The sequence below is a fragment of the Phoca vitulina genome, unplaced genomic scaffold, assembly GCF_004348235.1.
Source record: "Phoca vitulina isolate PV1807 unplaced genomic scaffold, GSC_HSeal_1.0 scaffold81, whole genome shotgun sequence".
In the NCBI taxonomy this organism is placed as follows: domain Eukaryota; kingdom Metazoa; phylum Chordata; class Mammalia; order Carnivora; family Phocidae; genus Phoca; species Phoca vitulina.
This window is the reverse complement of record NW_022589784.1, coordinates 37,051-51,888: the sequence shown is the minus strand read 5'-3', so window position 1 is coordinate 51,888 and position 14,838 is coordinate 37,051. Positions and strand designations below refer to the sequence as shown.

General features: G+C 56.6%; 1 protein-coding gene across 1 annotated transcript; it reads left to right on the top strand.

Moving 5' to 3' along the window:
* Positions 1–4,687: 4,687 nt before the first annotated feature.
* Positions 4,688–14,838, top strand: PLPP2 (phospholipid phosphatase 2). The gene is made up of 6 exons (XM_032394901.1): positions 4,688–4,811; positions 7,787–7,938; positions 8,162–8,439; positions 12,525–12,582; positions 12,821–12,997; positions 13,143–14,838. The coding sequence occupies exons 1-6, from the start codon at positions 4,760–4,762 to the stop codon at positions 13,290–13,292; spliced, it is 867 nt and encodes a 288-aa protein (XP_032250792.1). The 5' UTR covers positions 4,688–4,759; the 3' UTR covers positions 13,293–14,838.

Genomic DNA, 14,838 nt, shown 5'->3' with positions numbered 1-14,838 from the left:
TCCACTCTGAAGCACTTCTTAGTTTTATTTTATTTTTGCCAGATATAGGGTTCCTGGTTGACTTTCTTTCACCATTTTGGATATGTTTCATTGACTCCTGGTATCTGCTGTTTCTGATGAGAAATCCCTGTGTTTCTGCAGGTCTGTCCCCGATGGCGTTGCTTGTTGTGGGTTTGGCGCCGGCAGGTGGATGGGGACGCACTTAGGTGTAGCTTGTCTGCGGAGCTGTTAGGGCTTACGGGCCGTGCCTCTCCTAGGTTTGGGGCATCTTGGCCATTGTTTCTCCCGACATCTCTGCTGCGCCCCCTAGTGTCTGGCTGCACAAGGTGACCCCAGCCTCTCAGACGCCGGCCAGTCCCCCACGTTCTTTAACTCACACCTTGTACATTTTGGTTCTAGTATGTGTATTTGGCTTTTTCCGTTTCTCTACTGAAATTCTTCATTTTCTACCTTTTCCTGTAGAAACTTAACCTGAATCTTCATTGTTTTCACCTGTGGGTCACTTCTGGATATTACTTCTCTTAACCGTTTTCCTCTGGATTGTGGGTCCCCATTTCTCCAGTTTTGCTGGTTATTTTATTTTATTTTTTTAAAGATTTTATTTATTTATTTTACAGAGAGAGAGAGAGTAGGGAGAACAGCTGAGGCAGAGGGAGAAGCAGGCTCCCCGCCAAGCAGGAAACCCGATGCAGGGCTCCATCCCAGGACCCTGGGATCAGGATCTGAGCCAAAGGCAGATGTTTAACATACTGAGCCACCCAGGAGCCCTTTGCTGGTTATTTTAAACGAGTCATTTTCCTTGTGTTGATGCGGACACACGAAGGCCCCGGCCAGGCTGTCCCGCGACCCTGGCTGCTGTGGCAGTTGGCATCTGTCTTGCTCAGTCCTGACGGCAGCCAAGGGGCTGGAAGCCGCAGCTACTGGACTTGCCCCTGCGGTCCATGCAGGAAGCATGTGTCCTTTCCCCAGTGGCTCCAGCAGAAGCCCCTGAATATCAAGGCTTGTGCCCGGGACTGAACGAGTGACCGGCCAGGCCTGGGTCAGCTGCCCACCTGAAGAGGGCACTGGCCAGGGTGGAGGGGGACAGGAGCAGAGAGTGTGTGGGCGGCGGGAGCGGCAGCTGGGTCTGGAGGAGCGCGGAGGCCACAGGGCAGTGTTGGGCCAGGCGACGGGAGGTGTGTTTGGGAGGTAGCAGGAGCAGAGTTGTGCTTGAGGAAGACCGGCTGGGAGTGGACACCAGGGGCCGTGTTGGTCGGCCTGCACCACAGGTGCAGCCCTGGCTGTGAAGGAATAAGCAGCTCATGCGCTCTGGCCATGACTCAGGGAACGCTGACCCCAGGCTGAGGGTCCCTTGGTCACTAGGCCACGTTCATTCAGTCGGCACTGATTGGGTATCTGCTGGGTGCTGGCCTCTGCCCCGGCAGCTCAGGGCTGGGGAGGAGGGGATGATAGGCAGACACATGGAAATGACGCCAGAGCTCCCAGGAGGTGGTGGACACGGCGGGGGGGGGGGGGTAGGGGAGCGGAGAGGACTGTGCCGTCGGGCAACTTAACCCGGGATTCGGAATTCACTGATGTTGGCTTCTGAACTGAAGGTGACCCCAAGTACCTGCCCCATCGTTTCCCGTTTGATTAACCCTCCCGGGTGCTTCCTAAGGAGTTAGGCTCTCGGTCAAGCAGGTCAGTACAGTCTCAGGGCTTAGGTACCCTCCAGTGCCCGTTATGCAGATGGACAGACTGGCCTGTCACAGCCCCCCAGGGGTACAGGCTCGACTCCAGGACCCTTAGCGGGGGCAAAGCCCCAAGTCTGGAAGAACTCCACTGTGGCCTTTCTGAGCCCCGAGAGTACACTTTCAGGTAATCTCTACACCCAACACGGGGCTCGAACTTAGCCCCCAGAGAAGTGCATGAAGGCAGGAGTGGTGCCCTCAGGTGGCACCCACTGTGTGCCGGGCACCTTTCTGCCCACCTCCCAGGCATCTCTCCCTAATCTTCACTACACTTGGAGACACCTGGAGCCCATCAGGTTGACGAGAACTGACCATTTCTGAGCCCTGAGCTCCACTCCCTCGTGGATCACCAGGCACCGAGGACTTGGTTCTGTCTCTGGGGGACATAGACAAGTCCCTGGGACCCAGCTGGGGGCTGTCTGCCACCTGCAGGTAGGGGGGGAGCTGTCCAGGTCTGGCTCCCAGTCCAGGCTCTGTCCCTCAAGCAGGCCTCACTGGCCTGGGGTTCTTCTGTACAGACTCCTTGCAATGTGGAGGGTTCAGGTCCCAGCTCTGCTTCTTCCCATTGCATGAGCTAGCAGATGCAGGAGCCCTGACCGCGATCCTAACCTTAATGCTAATCCTTGCTGCCCTCATTAGATTTTAATCCTGACCCTGCCCAGGTGTTTTAAGGACAGTGTGAGACTGAGGTCAGCGGGGAGGGCAGTGGTTCCAGCCCCATGCGGGCCCTCCAGCCATGCTGTTTTCCAGGCTCATCTTCCTACCCATGGTTTCTGTGCCCACAGGAGCCTCCCTTAGAGACCTCCTGGGTCCCACCTGCAGCCCCGACTCAGGCCATCCCCAGTACCACGCCTCCTCTGGCAGGCTTCTCCCAGCGATCTCCCCACCCAGCACACAATAGGTGCTCAGTAAAGAACCCCACCTTTCCTCGACTCCAATAGAGCGCTTCACTTTCTCTACCTTAACTGAGAATGGGTAGTCACCCCGAGGTTAAAGTGAGAAAAGGTCAGTAATAAGGAGGCCAGGTAACACTTATGGAACGTTATGCCGGGCTGTTGCTTCACATATAACTGATGTTACATGCTGTGGATGCTGTTCACATAAAACTCATCGAGTAATTCTCACAAAAACCGTGATCCACTACGCGCTGCCTGAATGAGTGAACGAGTGAATAAGGGAGCCGGAGCCCGGGACTTGCGTCTCCCTGAGGTCCGCCCCGCTCTGTGAGTGGCAGCCGGAAAGCCAGTGAGCAGAGCCTGAGCCCACCTGGGCGGGGCCGCGCCTGCCGGAGTCGGAGACGCGCTGGATCCCGCTGAGCCTGAAACCAGCCCCTGCGACAGCCCCACCCCCGCCCAGACACCGGAAAAACCCTCCCGCCTGGAGGAAGAAGTCTAGGGACGGAGGAGGAAGCTGCATTTTTTTAGGATGTGCGCCCCCCCCGCCCCCAACTCCTTGCCGTGTGCGGTTGGAAAGGGGAGGGTGCTGGGAATGTGCGTCCCACACCGTCTCTCCGCCACACCACAGACGGAAAATCCGAGTCTAGGAGTTTCCATGCTGGACTTTGTCATGTCCTGGGGCGGGGTGGGGTGGGGTGGCGTGGGCTGAGTTATTTTGAGTGTGCGTATGGGGGAGTGCCTCTGCCGGCTGCCCAGAGCGGGGTAAGTTGTCTGGGGTGCAGAGGAGCTGGCCCTCAGACATCCCGCCCCCCAACCGTAATGGCCAAAGAGCCCGAGATCCGCTGTGCACTGTCCCCCGACTTCCAACACCTTGGCTCCCTCTTGGAACCCCCTGCACCCCGCAAGTGCCGGTGTCCGGTCATCCTCCCAGGAAGCGGGGTCAAGGGGGCTCTGCGTGGAAGCCCCAGTTGCCTGACCTTGGGTCAGGGGCTGCCTGTCTCTGGATCTGACTCCCTTCATCTCTAAAAAGGGCCCAGAAACATCCTCTGTTTTAGGATTGTTGGAGGAGCTGGGGTGGTGAATGTGTTTACGAGGTCAAGGGAGCAGACCCTGGGGCCAGGCCCCCTGGGTTCAAGTCCCAGCTCTGCTTCTTCCCATTGCATGACCTAGAAAGAGGGATAGAACCTCACGTGTCATGTTTCCTGCCAGGTCAAGGCAGGGCTCTCTCCAAGGCTTCTCAGACGGTTTCAGCCCAAAGGATCTAGTAATGGCCCCTTGGGCCTCCGTTTCCCTGACTTGGATGCTCGTGACCGTTGGGCGCCTCCCAGCTCAGGGCTCCCTAGGACCTAGTTGGGGTGCGGGGCATAGACTGTTTTCAGCTCCTGCCCTCTCTGTTTGCTCTTGTTGTTAAGGTTGGGACAGTGAGTGTGCTACATGGGAGCGGGGCCCGGTGCCAACAGCCTCCAGGGTGGGTGTTGAGGAACTTGACCTTCTGAAATGCCACGCATCACAGGAATGCCGGGATTTTAAGCATTAGGCGTGAAGAAAAACCCCTGCAATGACGCCAGGACACTCCATCAGTTTTGGGGCACTTCCTGACTCAGAGGTACTCAGATGTACCCAGCATCTGAGTACGAGGAAACCCGGGGACACGTCCTGCCGGGTCTGCCCTCTCGCGCGCTCCTCCGTGTGTGCGTGGGTGCCTTCCTTCCTTCTGGCCACCCGCCCCTTCCCCGACCCAGCCGGCCCAACCTGCGGGTGACGCCCTGGGGGTCTCTGGACCGCTGTCCCTCAGCCTCAGCCTCCCGCCTGCGGTGGGGGAGTGCCGGGCGCAGACGACCTCTCCCGCCTCCAGACCCGGGTGGGGTCTCCCGCTGTCCCACGCAGGCACTCTCCACCCCGCCCCTCCCGGCTCGCCGCGGCGGGGCGGGGCGGGGCGGGGGCAGAGTCCGCCCCCTCCCCTCGGGCTGCTCCGCCCTCGCCCCGCCGCTCCCCTGCCTTCCCCTCCACGCCCCGCCCCGCCCTGGCAGGGCCTGGCTCGGCGGCCATGTGACCCCGCGGCCTGGCCGGGCGCGACGGGACGCGCTGGGACCGGCGTCGGGGGTCGCGGGCGCGGCCGGGGGCGGGGGCGGCATGGAGCGGAGGTGGGTCTTCGTACTGCTCGACGTGCTGTGCGTGCTGGTCGGTAAGAGCCGCGCGACCCGTGTGTTGGGGGAGGACCCCGCCCCCCGGCGGTACACGCCCCGGGCCCCCGAAGGTTGGTTTGTGGGGGCGGATCGGGGAGGCCCCTGGGGGCGCGCGACCTCGCGGACTGCCTCCGCGCCCCGGTGCCAGCGGGCGCCCTTCCCGGCCTCGGTTTCTCCCGGCCGTCCCGGGTCCCCCCGCCCGCTGCAGCAGGAAGTCGCAGCCGGGGGGGCTGCACGCGCCTCCCTCCCCGCCGCGCCCGGCCGGGGCGGTGATTCAGGAGGGCGGCGGTCCGGGTTTGGGGCGCGGCCGCGGGTCACCCGGGCGGACCTCCACCCCCTGTCCCGGGATCGACGTTCCCAGCGGGCACACGGCTGGTCGGTGGGAGTCGGACCCCCTGCTCGGGCGGGGGAGAGATGGAGAGAAAGGCTGGGCCCCGGGCTACCCGTGAACCCGGCGCCTCCGGCGGCGCGGACCAAACCTGTCGGGCGGGTTTGCGGGCCAGGCTGGGGGAGGGGGCGGCCCGAGGCCCCCTCCCCGCCCTTCCCCCAGGGTCCCGGGAACAAAGGCCGAGTGTTTGCTCTGGGGCTGTGCGGACAATGGCCCCAGAATTCTACCCTCGGCGCGGGGAGGGGCCCCTCGGGCCTAAATCGCCCCCCCAGGACCGCTCCCTCCCCGCCCCCATTTGGGGTTCCTGCTCCTCCGGCGGGGTCGGAGGGGAAATCCCTGACGGATTGGAAAGGCCAGGCTCTCCTCCTGAGCCCCAGACCCTAACCCTGACCTCTTTGGAGTGGGCCGGTTGGCAGCAGGAAGAAGTCCCCAGGGGGCGTCTGCCAGCCCTAGCCATCATGTATTGAATACCTGTTATTTATATTTAAACATGTGTGTGGCACGTCCTGTATTCTAGACAAGAAGTGACATGCACATAATGAAGCCGTTTTCACCAAACAGTCCGTCGGGCAGGTTCTGTTTGCCCAGAGAGGTTCAGGCACCTGCTGGAGGTCACACAGCAGCTACCGGTGGTGCTGAGATTAGGTTGTGTTGGTTGCTTCTTTGTGCCAGGAGCTAGAGGCCCAGGCAGACCTGGCTCCCATTCTTGAAGCTTCAGCCCATAAAAAGTTGAGTTTCCTAGGGTGACAAGGGGGCCCTGATGAAAATACGGGCTGTGTGTGTGTGTTTCCGGGGGGGGGGGGGGTGATGTAAAGGCAGGGATGTTCTGCAGGTGTCTGCCATGAGGGCATGAGCCAGTGTCCTAGGCAGAGAGAGGCCCCAAATCCAGTGCTTGGAGCTCTACTTCCCAAACCCACAGGTCTGGTTCCAGTCGAGGGTGACTGAGTCTGCAGTGGAAGGGGCTGGGGCTGGGGGACAGGAATTGGGAGACAGACCTCGCTGCCCAGGCACCTTATGCCAGCCTCTTTGCCCTGCTGCGGGGGCAGGGATGAGGCTTGACTTGATGTCTCAGCGTGTTCTGGCCCTGGCCTCCCCCCACCCCCAACTCTGGGGGGCTCCTGCCTGGCTTCTCTGCCTCCACCCTTGCCCTCACTGGTGTACGAAAACATGCTCTGTTCCTTTGTTCCCAACTGTCTGATGTCTCCCCGCTCACTCCCAGCAAGATTCCCATTCTTTTTTTTTTAAGATTTTTTAGAGAGAGAGAGACTGCGGGAGTGGGGACACAAGCAGGGGGAGTGGGAGAGGGAGAAGCAGGCTTCCCGCTGAGCCGAGAGCCTGATGCCCAGGACCCTGGGATCATGACCTGAGACGAACGCAGATGCTTAACGACTGAGCCACCCAGGCGCCCCAAGATTCCCATTCATATAATACCCTCCACCCCCAGCCCCCAGCTCTCCAGCTCTCCAGGCATGGGCCCACCTATGGACCTTTGCACTGGCTGTTACCTCTCCCTGGTGCTCTTCTCCAGATCTGCCCTGACCTTCCTCAGCTCCCTCAAGCCACCTTTTCTGTGTGGCCTACCTGACAAGCCCATAGCCTCCCTGATTCCAGTCGCTGTCCCTAAGCCTCACAGCTCCATGGGCAGACCTCTGTTTCCTGACTCAGCACTAAGTTTGGTCTCTTGGGAGGAGGAGGAGTTGGCCTTGTCCCTGACTCCTGTGGTATTCAGGCCACAGAAGAGTCACTCCCTTTTATACTTGTCACCTGCCGTGCTGGGGGCAAAGGGCGCCCTGCCTGTGTTTGTCACCCTCAGCTCAGCAGGCCCTGGGACCCCAGAGCCACAGCTGCCGAAACTTCTGGCTCCTGAATGTGTCTTTGGACCGAGCTGTGGAGGCCCTTGGTCTGCCCAGGGGTCTGCGCAGGGTCTGTCGACATCTCAGCTCTGCCCCTTACTGTGGTGTGTCCCTGGTCTCTCTGGCTGGCCATAGAGTGAAGGGCAGGGAGTTCTCTCTTTTAAAAGATGCTTATTAAACATGTGCGCAGGCCGAGCCCTGGGAAGGCTCCAGGGACAGCCTTGAGCATGGCGGACCCCCCTCAGGTGCTCGGTGAACTCAGGTATCACATGGTGCATAAATACAAACAGTGCCAAGAGACATGGAGAACAGACATTTCATCTATGAAAGGGGTGCCAAGGTGGGCAGTCAGGAAGGCAGCTGGATGGAGCTCAGTTTGGAGGGAAGTCAGTCAGATGTTTTGGGCGGTGAGGACGGTTGCCAGGTTCCTGGTTGGGTGCCTGTGGAGTTTGCTCAGGGAGGAGACAGGAGGCTGGAGGGAAGTGAGGAAGGGGAGGGGGTGGGAGATGTGGGGTGGGGGCTGTACAATGGGCCTGGGGAGGATTTTGGTGTTTATCTGTGGATGATGGGGAATCACGAGGGGGTTTTAATGGGGCAGCAGCCTCCCATTTGCCAGGTTGGTGTGGAGGCGAGAAACCAGGGGACCAAGGCAGGTGGCCCTGGGGCTTCGCTGGTGGGAGCGTGCGGCTGGGGGAGAACCATCTGGCCACTGGCTTCTCTCCCCTGCCCCCAGCCTCTCTGCCTTTTGCCATCCTGACGCTTGTGAACGCCCCATATAAGCGAGGGTTCTACTGTGGAGATGACTCCATCCGATACCCCTACCGTCCAGACACCATCACACATGGGCTCATGGCTGGGGTCACCGTCACGGCCACCATCATCCTTGTAAGGCAGAAGAGGCTTGGAGGGTGGGGCTGGGGTGGGGGATGGTCTTTGGGGAAGAGGACCCCCTTTGGAGTTCCCAGAACCCCAGCCGACTCAGGGAGGCTGGGAGCCCTTACCCCATTTCCGTGGGGAGGGCCAAGGCCCAGGGAGCCAGGGCTGGTGGAGACGCTCACAGCCGGCGTCCCAGCCCCGCTGCAAGGCCCCTCAGCTGCTGCCTGTGCAGGTCTCAGCCGGGGAGGCCTACCTGGTGTACACAGACCGCCTCTATTCCCGCTCCGACTTCAACAACTATGTGGCCGCCGTCTACAAGGTGCTGGGCACCTTCCTGTTTGGGGCTGCCGTGAGTCAGTCGCTGACAGACCTGGCCAAGTACATGATCGGCCGCCTGCGGCCCAACTTCCTGGCGGTGTGTGACCCTGATTGGAGTCGCGTCAACTGCTCCATCTACGTGCAGGTGGAGAGGGTGTGCAGGGGAAACCCCACCAACGTCACCGAGTCCAGGTGGGTGCCGGGATAGCAGCCTTCACTCTGGGCCATGCTGGGGGACCCCAGCCGCAGATATTCCCAGCCCTGGGGGAGGAGTGGGCCCTGCAGGAGGACCCTCAGGAGCTGAATGTGGAAGAATGAGAAGGTTAAGGAGGCAACTCCCTGAGCAGAGGATTGTGGGGTTGAGGCCAGGTGGGGCCCGTGGGCCTGGGTGGTGTGGGGGCAGGAGGGGGCGTGAGGTGGGGCGGGATGTCGGACCCCACTGGCCTGCTTCTCTGCTTTGTACTCTCACAGTCTCTGATCAACTTTTCCATTAATTGCCATTATTGTTTTCCTTTTTATTATTTTATTTTATTTTTTTAATAAGTGTTGTGATACATTAGGTTTTTTTTAAAGATTTTTTTTATTCATTTGAGAGAGAGAGAGAGAGCATGAGTGGTGGGGGTGGGGGCAGAGGGTGAAGCAGACTCCCCACTGAGCAGGGAGCCTGACGCAGGGCTCGATCCCAGGACCCTGGGATCATGACCTGAGCAGAAATCAGGAGTCAGATGCTTAACCAGCTGAGCCACCCAGGCATCCCCTTATTTTCCTTTTTAAAAGATTGAAATAAAATTCACATAGCTAGGGGTGCCTGGGTGAGTCCGTTGGTGAAGCGTCTGCCTTCGGTTCAGGTCATGATCTCAGGGTCCTGGGATCGAGTCCTGCCTCGGATCGGGCTCCCTCCTCAGTGGGGAGCCTGCTCCTCTCTCTCCCTCTGCTGCTCCCCCCCTGCTTGCGCTCGCTCGCTCTCTTGCTCACTCTCTTGCTCACTCTCAAATCAATCAATCAATAAAATCTTTTTTTTTTTTTAATATTTTATTTATTTGACAGAGAGAGACACAGTGAGAGAGGGAACACAAGCAGTGGGAGTGGGAGAGGGAGAAGCAGGCTTCCTGCGGAGCAGGGAGCCCGATGCGGGGCTGGATCCCAGGACCCGGGGATCATGACCTGAGCCGAAGGCAGACGCTTAACAACTGAGCCACCCAGGCGCCCCTCAATCAATAAAATCTTTAAAAAAATGCACATAGCTAAAATTCACTAATTTAACTATCTTAATGGGTACAATTCATTGATTTCTTAGCAATTCACAGTGTTGTGCACCCATCCCCACTATCTTACTCCAGAATATTTTCATCACCCCAAAAAGAAGCTCCTTGTCCATTAGTTGTCAGCACCCTGTCCGTCCGCCCATCCCCATCCCAGTCCCCAGGCCCTGGCTCCCATGAGCCCCCTCCTGCTGTGGTCATGCCTTTCCTGATGATTCACACATGTGGAGTCCCACACCGTGTGGCCTCTCATGTCTGGCTTCCTTAATGTTTCAGAGCTTACCCGTGTTGGAGCGTCTATGTGTGTTTGCTGCACCTGTTTTGGGGCTCTTGTTCAGTGGGTGTGTCTTTGTGATTGTTTTGTCTTCCTGATGGATGTGCTGGTTCTCACTGTGAGCCCTTTGTCTCTCCTAGTGGTTTCATTTTCAGGGTCTGTTTTGTCTCCCAGCAGTGTAGCCACGCTGGCTTTCTTGTGGTTGCTGTTTGCATGGAATATTTTTCCCATTTTTGTACTTTTCAACCTATTTGTGTGTTTGAACCTAAAGTGAGTCTCTAGTACACAGCCTAAAGTTAGGTTATTTTGTAAATCTATTTTGTAATCTCTGCCTTTTAATTGGAGAGGTTAATACATTTACATTCATTGTAACTACTGATCAGGAAGGGCTTGTGCTGTCTTGTTATTTGCTTTCTACATAGTCTTTGTTTTTATGCTGACTTTTACATTTCTTCATTACTGCCTTTTAAATGGTTGACTATGCAAGGAGTTTGTGGCCATATGGCGCTACCCCCTTATGAGATTATTTTCACAAATTATATTTTTATACATCGTGTGTTCATCAACTTAGATTTATAATTACTATTTTATGCAGTTTTTAAAACATTGAGGTATAATCGGCATATACCACCGTATTAATTTTAGGTACACAACATAACAACATTTGTATTTATCTTGAAATGGTCACCACAGTAAATCTAGCTAACAACCGTCCCTGTATATGCAGTTAAAAAAAATTATTAGAAAAACCAGGAATCATAAGCCACAAGTATATTAATACTGATGTTTGTATTGTGTAATTACCTTTACTGGTGCTTCTCAGGTCTTTGTGTGAGTTTGATTTACTGTCTAGTACCCTTCGTTTCTCCTGAAAAGACTCCCTTTTGGTATTTCTTATAGGGCAGGTATTGGAGCAATGAATTATCAGTTTTTGTTTATCTGGGAACGTCTTAATTTCTCCTTCATTTTTAGGGGATAACTTTGCTAGATATAGAATTCTTGGTTCCTTTGAATGTGTCATCCCGCTGCCTCTGGCTTCCAGGGCTTCTGACGAGAAACCAGCTGCAAATTGAATCGTACTGAGGGCCCTTGTTCAGGAGGAGTTTCTTCTCTTGCTACTTGCATGATTCTCACTGACTGTCCTTTGGCAGGTTGATTACACCGTGTCTCTCTGAGTTTCTCCTTTGGGAGTTCATCAAGCTTCTTGGGTGTGTCGATTAATGTTTTTGATCCAATTAGGGAAGTGTTCAGCCATTATTTCTTCAAAGACTCTGCCTCTGTGTACCTCTCCCCTCTTTGGGTTCCCACTGTGTGGGTGGAGTCCCTGGTGCCCACTTCTGTTTCTCCCTTTTTTTTTACTCTCCGTTTGTCCGACTGAATTGTCTCTGTCGACTTGTGTCCATGGTTACTCTTCTGCCCATTCAGATCTGCTAGTGATCTTTTCATTTTGGATACTGCTGTTTTCAGCTCCAGAATTTCTGTTTGGTTCCTCTAGATAACCTCTGTCTCTTGGTTAGTATTCTCTATTTAGTGAGACATTGTGTAGCTCTTTGAACAGATTTTAAATGGTGGCTGAAACGTCTTTGTCCAGTAAGTCTAGCGCCTGGGCTTCCTCAGGGACGGCTTCTATTAAAAGATGTTTTTCCCCTGTGTGTTGGATACACTTTTTTTTCCCTGCATGCTTTGTACTTATTTGGTTGAAAACTGGGCATTTTTTATATTGTAATGTAGCAGCTCTGGAAATCGGATTGTACTCCCCTCCCCAGGGATTGTTGTTGATGTTTGTTACAGTTGTTGGTTGGTTGGTTAGTGACCTTTCTGAACGAATTTTGCAAATTCTGTATTCTTTGTCATGTGTGGTCATGAAGTTCTTTCTGTTAGCTGGGTGATCAGCTAGTGATTTGACAGAGATTTTTCCTTAGACACCTGGCCCCAGGAGAAATGTATCTCTCAGAGTTTACAGATGGGCTCTGTGTGCTGTGCTGGGCCTGCCTTCAGTGTGCAGTACCTGAAGGTCAGCCAGAGGTGAGAGCAAAGGGCTTCTTTCCAGAGCTCCCTGGTGGGTCTTTGTGCTTCAGCTGCTGTGCATCACCCTGGAGAGCAGTGACAAACATTTGTTGTAAATGTTTCAGAGCAATGCCCCAGGTAGCTGCCTCAGCACCCGGAGAGTGGGGTACAGCCCCTCAGATCCACCAGATGGGGTCCAAACAGACAATCACAATTCTGTGCAGAGAGGTCTGTTCTGCTCTTGGTACATGTGGCCACTGTCAGTGCAATTCTGTTTGTACAGATGTTTTTCATTTCTCTTACAGATGGCTGGACCTTTAGAGTTTCTTTATTGGCTGCTTTCTCTTATCCACTGATGTCCTTTTTGCTAAAACTTGAATTTAATTCTTGTGTCAAGTACCACAGACGGAAAATAATCCTGAAACTGTGGTGTTAACTGCTTGCCGGACACAGTTGTCTGCCCTGGTTCCAAGTCTGTGGCCTACAATGTCCTTGTTAAAGACCGTGAGCCCCAGTTGGAGACTTTCTGTTGCATGGTCAGAGAAGGGAAAAGGGGCCATGTTTCCCCATAAAACCCTTCCTGTGCTGGTACCCAGACTGCGGGAAACACAGTGAGATGGGGGCCCCGGGGGTTTCAAAAGCAGAAATGGGAGTGAGCTCCCCCATCCCTGAGCCTGGGCCCTGGGCTTTGTTCTCTGTGCGGCCCTCCTGATGCCTCTCCTCTCCTTTCTTAGGCTGTCTTTCTATTCCGGACACTCCTCCTTCGGGATGTACTGCATGATGTTCTTGGCGGTGAGTCTTTTTCTCAGGATTGGCTTGTGGGACTGGCCAAGTCACTGCCTTCCCTGGGCCTCAGTTTGCCTTCTGTAGAAGGGGTGGGTGGAGGTGGTGATGGGTTGTTGGGCTGACAGGTGTGGAGGCCCCGGGCCTTCTGGCTCCGTGTTCCTGGCCCCAGAGCTCCCATCTGTGCCCTGGGTGTGGGGTGAGCCCAGCCGGCTCCTAGGCTGATGGCTGCCCTCTGGCCCCCCAGCTGTACGTGCAGGCGCGGCTCTGCTGGAAGTGGGCGAGGCTCCTGCGGCCCACGGTGCAGTTCTTCCTGCTGGCCTTCGCACTCTACGTTGGCTACACCCGCGTGTCTGACCACAAGCACCACTGGAGTGATGTCCTCGTTGGCCTCCTGCAGGGGGCGCTCGTGGCCATCCTCACCGTGAGCTCCCGGGCTTGACACCCCCTGCGCTGGGACCCTCTTGTCCTGCCCACTCCAGTGTTCCCCCTCAGAGCCCATTCCTCACCCCCACTCCCTTCCCGGGTCCCCTTCCCCTGCCCCCAGCAGCTCTTGCCTTCTCTCTTAGGTTCGCTACATCTCTGACTTCTTCAAGTCCCGGCCTCCACAGCGCTGCCTGGAGGAGGAGGAGCTGGGACGGAAGCCCAGCCTGGCACTGACGCTGACCCTGGGTGAGGCTGACCGCAACCACTATGGGTACCCGGTCTCCTCCTCCTGAGGCAGGGCCCCGGGCTCTGGGTCCAGCTGGGTATGAGGCTGTGTTTGTGGTCCTGGCTGGGCCCTCCCCTGGGGTGGTGATGGGGGCTCTGGATGGGCTCCAGGTGCCCCGTGCTGGTGGTCGGCGGGTGTTCCACCAACCCCACCTCTTGTGCACTGGACCCATGGCCTGGGGTTGCACAGGGCGGCCCCAGTGTTGGGAAGGGGGACCCTGTGCTCTCAGCTCCCTCAGAACCCCCTTTTGTTGGATTAGAGAGCTCCAGATAGATGCTGTTTTTGTAAAGTGTAATGTATATGTGGACTTTTAGTAAAATAGAGTAAAATAGAGTGTTTGCTCGACACGTGGTGTCAGCCTCTGTTCTTACGGCCGTTCTGAGCACGGTTCCTACAGCAGATGGGGGGACGCTTCCCTGCTGGGGGCTCAGCGGAGCTCAGGTGTCAGAAGCTGGTGGCGGTGTTGTCGTCTGAAGATGCAGGGAGAGTGGCCCACTCCCTCCCTGGCCTCACCCCGTGTATGTCTTCATCTGGCTGTGGACTCGTATTGATCACACCCTTTAATAAGCTGGTAAACCTCAGTGTTCCCTGAGTTGTGTGAGCCCTAAGAGAGCAGGTCGTGGGAACGTGCAGTCTAGTCGGTGGGTCAGAAGCACTGGTAACGGCCTGGGGCTGGTGGCAGCCTCGGAGGTGGGGGCGGTCTCGTAGGACTGAGTCCTTAACTTGATGCTCTCTGCGGGCAGACTGTCCGAATTGAGTTCTCAGACGCTACCCCCCACCCCCCGATGTCGAAATTGGGTCTGGAAACCGAAAGAATTGTTGTTTGTGACCTGGTTAAGTGAACAAGGTGAATGAAAGTAACAGCCAGGCCCTCACGGGCTTCCTCTGGTCCTGTCAGCAAGGGGGAAGGCTGGAGGAAGCAGGCACAGCTTGGCACAGCGCCCAGGGCAAGGGTCTGGCCCAGCTGTATGAGGCTCCTGCCATTGTCTGGGCCCCGAGGAGGGCGAGGGTTGGGGAAACTCCGAGTTTGAGTCAGGGTGCAGAATTTGTCTCCATGGCCCTCCCCTCACAGTAGGGAGGCCTCTGCTGAAAGCGCCCCCTCCCCTAGTACAGGCCCCCCAATGGAAACACTCGAGCAGAAATTCAGATGGAGCTCAGAGCCTAGTCAGAGGGGCTGGAGATCTTGCTGGCAGCCTCAGGTGGCCTGCAGGGCTGTGCCCCCGGTCTGCCGCTGTGGAGCCTGAAAGGTCCCAGGTGGGGTGTGGGCCTAGGGCTGGACTCCTTATCCTCTTTCTGCTCGGGGATATTCTCCCTCCCTCCAACGACCCTGCCCTCGGATCCTCCCATCTCGGCAGTGCCCACCTTTAACGGACGTGCCTGGGCCTCCTGGGGCTCCAAGTCTCTCCGCATCCGGCCTTCCTGGAGGACTTGTCCTGATTCTTCCCTGCTGGTCATGCACATGGGGCTCCAGAACCAGCTCCTCTTACTCTGTCCTCAAATGACCACTCCCTGCCATTCACAGAAGGGAAGTAAAATAGAGACTAACTGCTAGA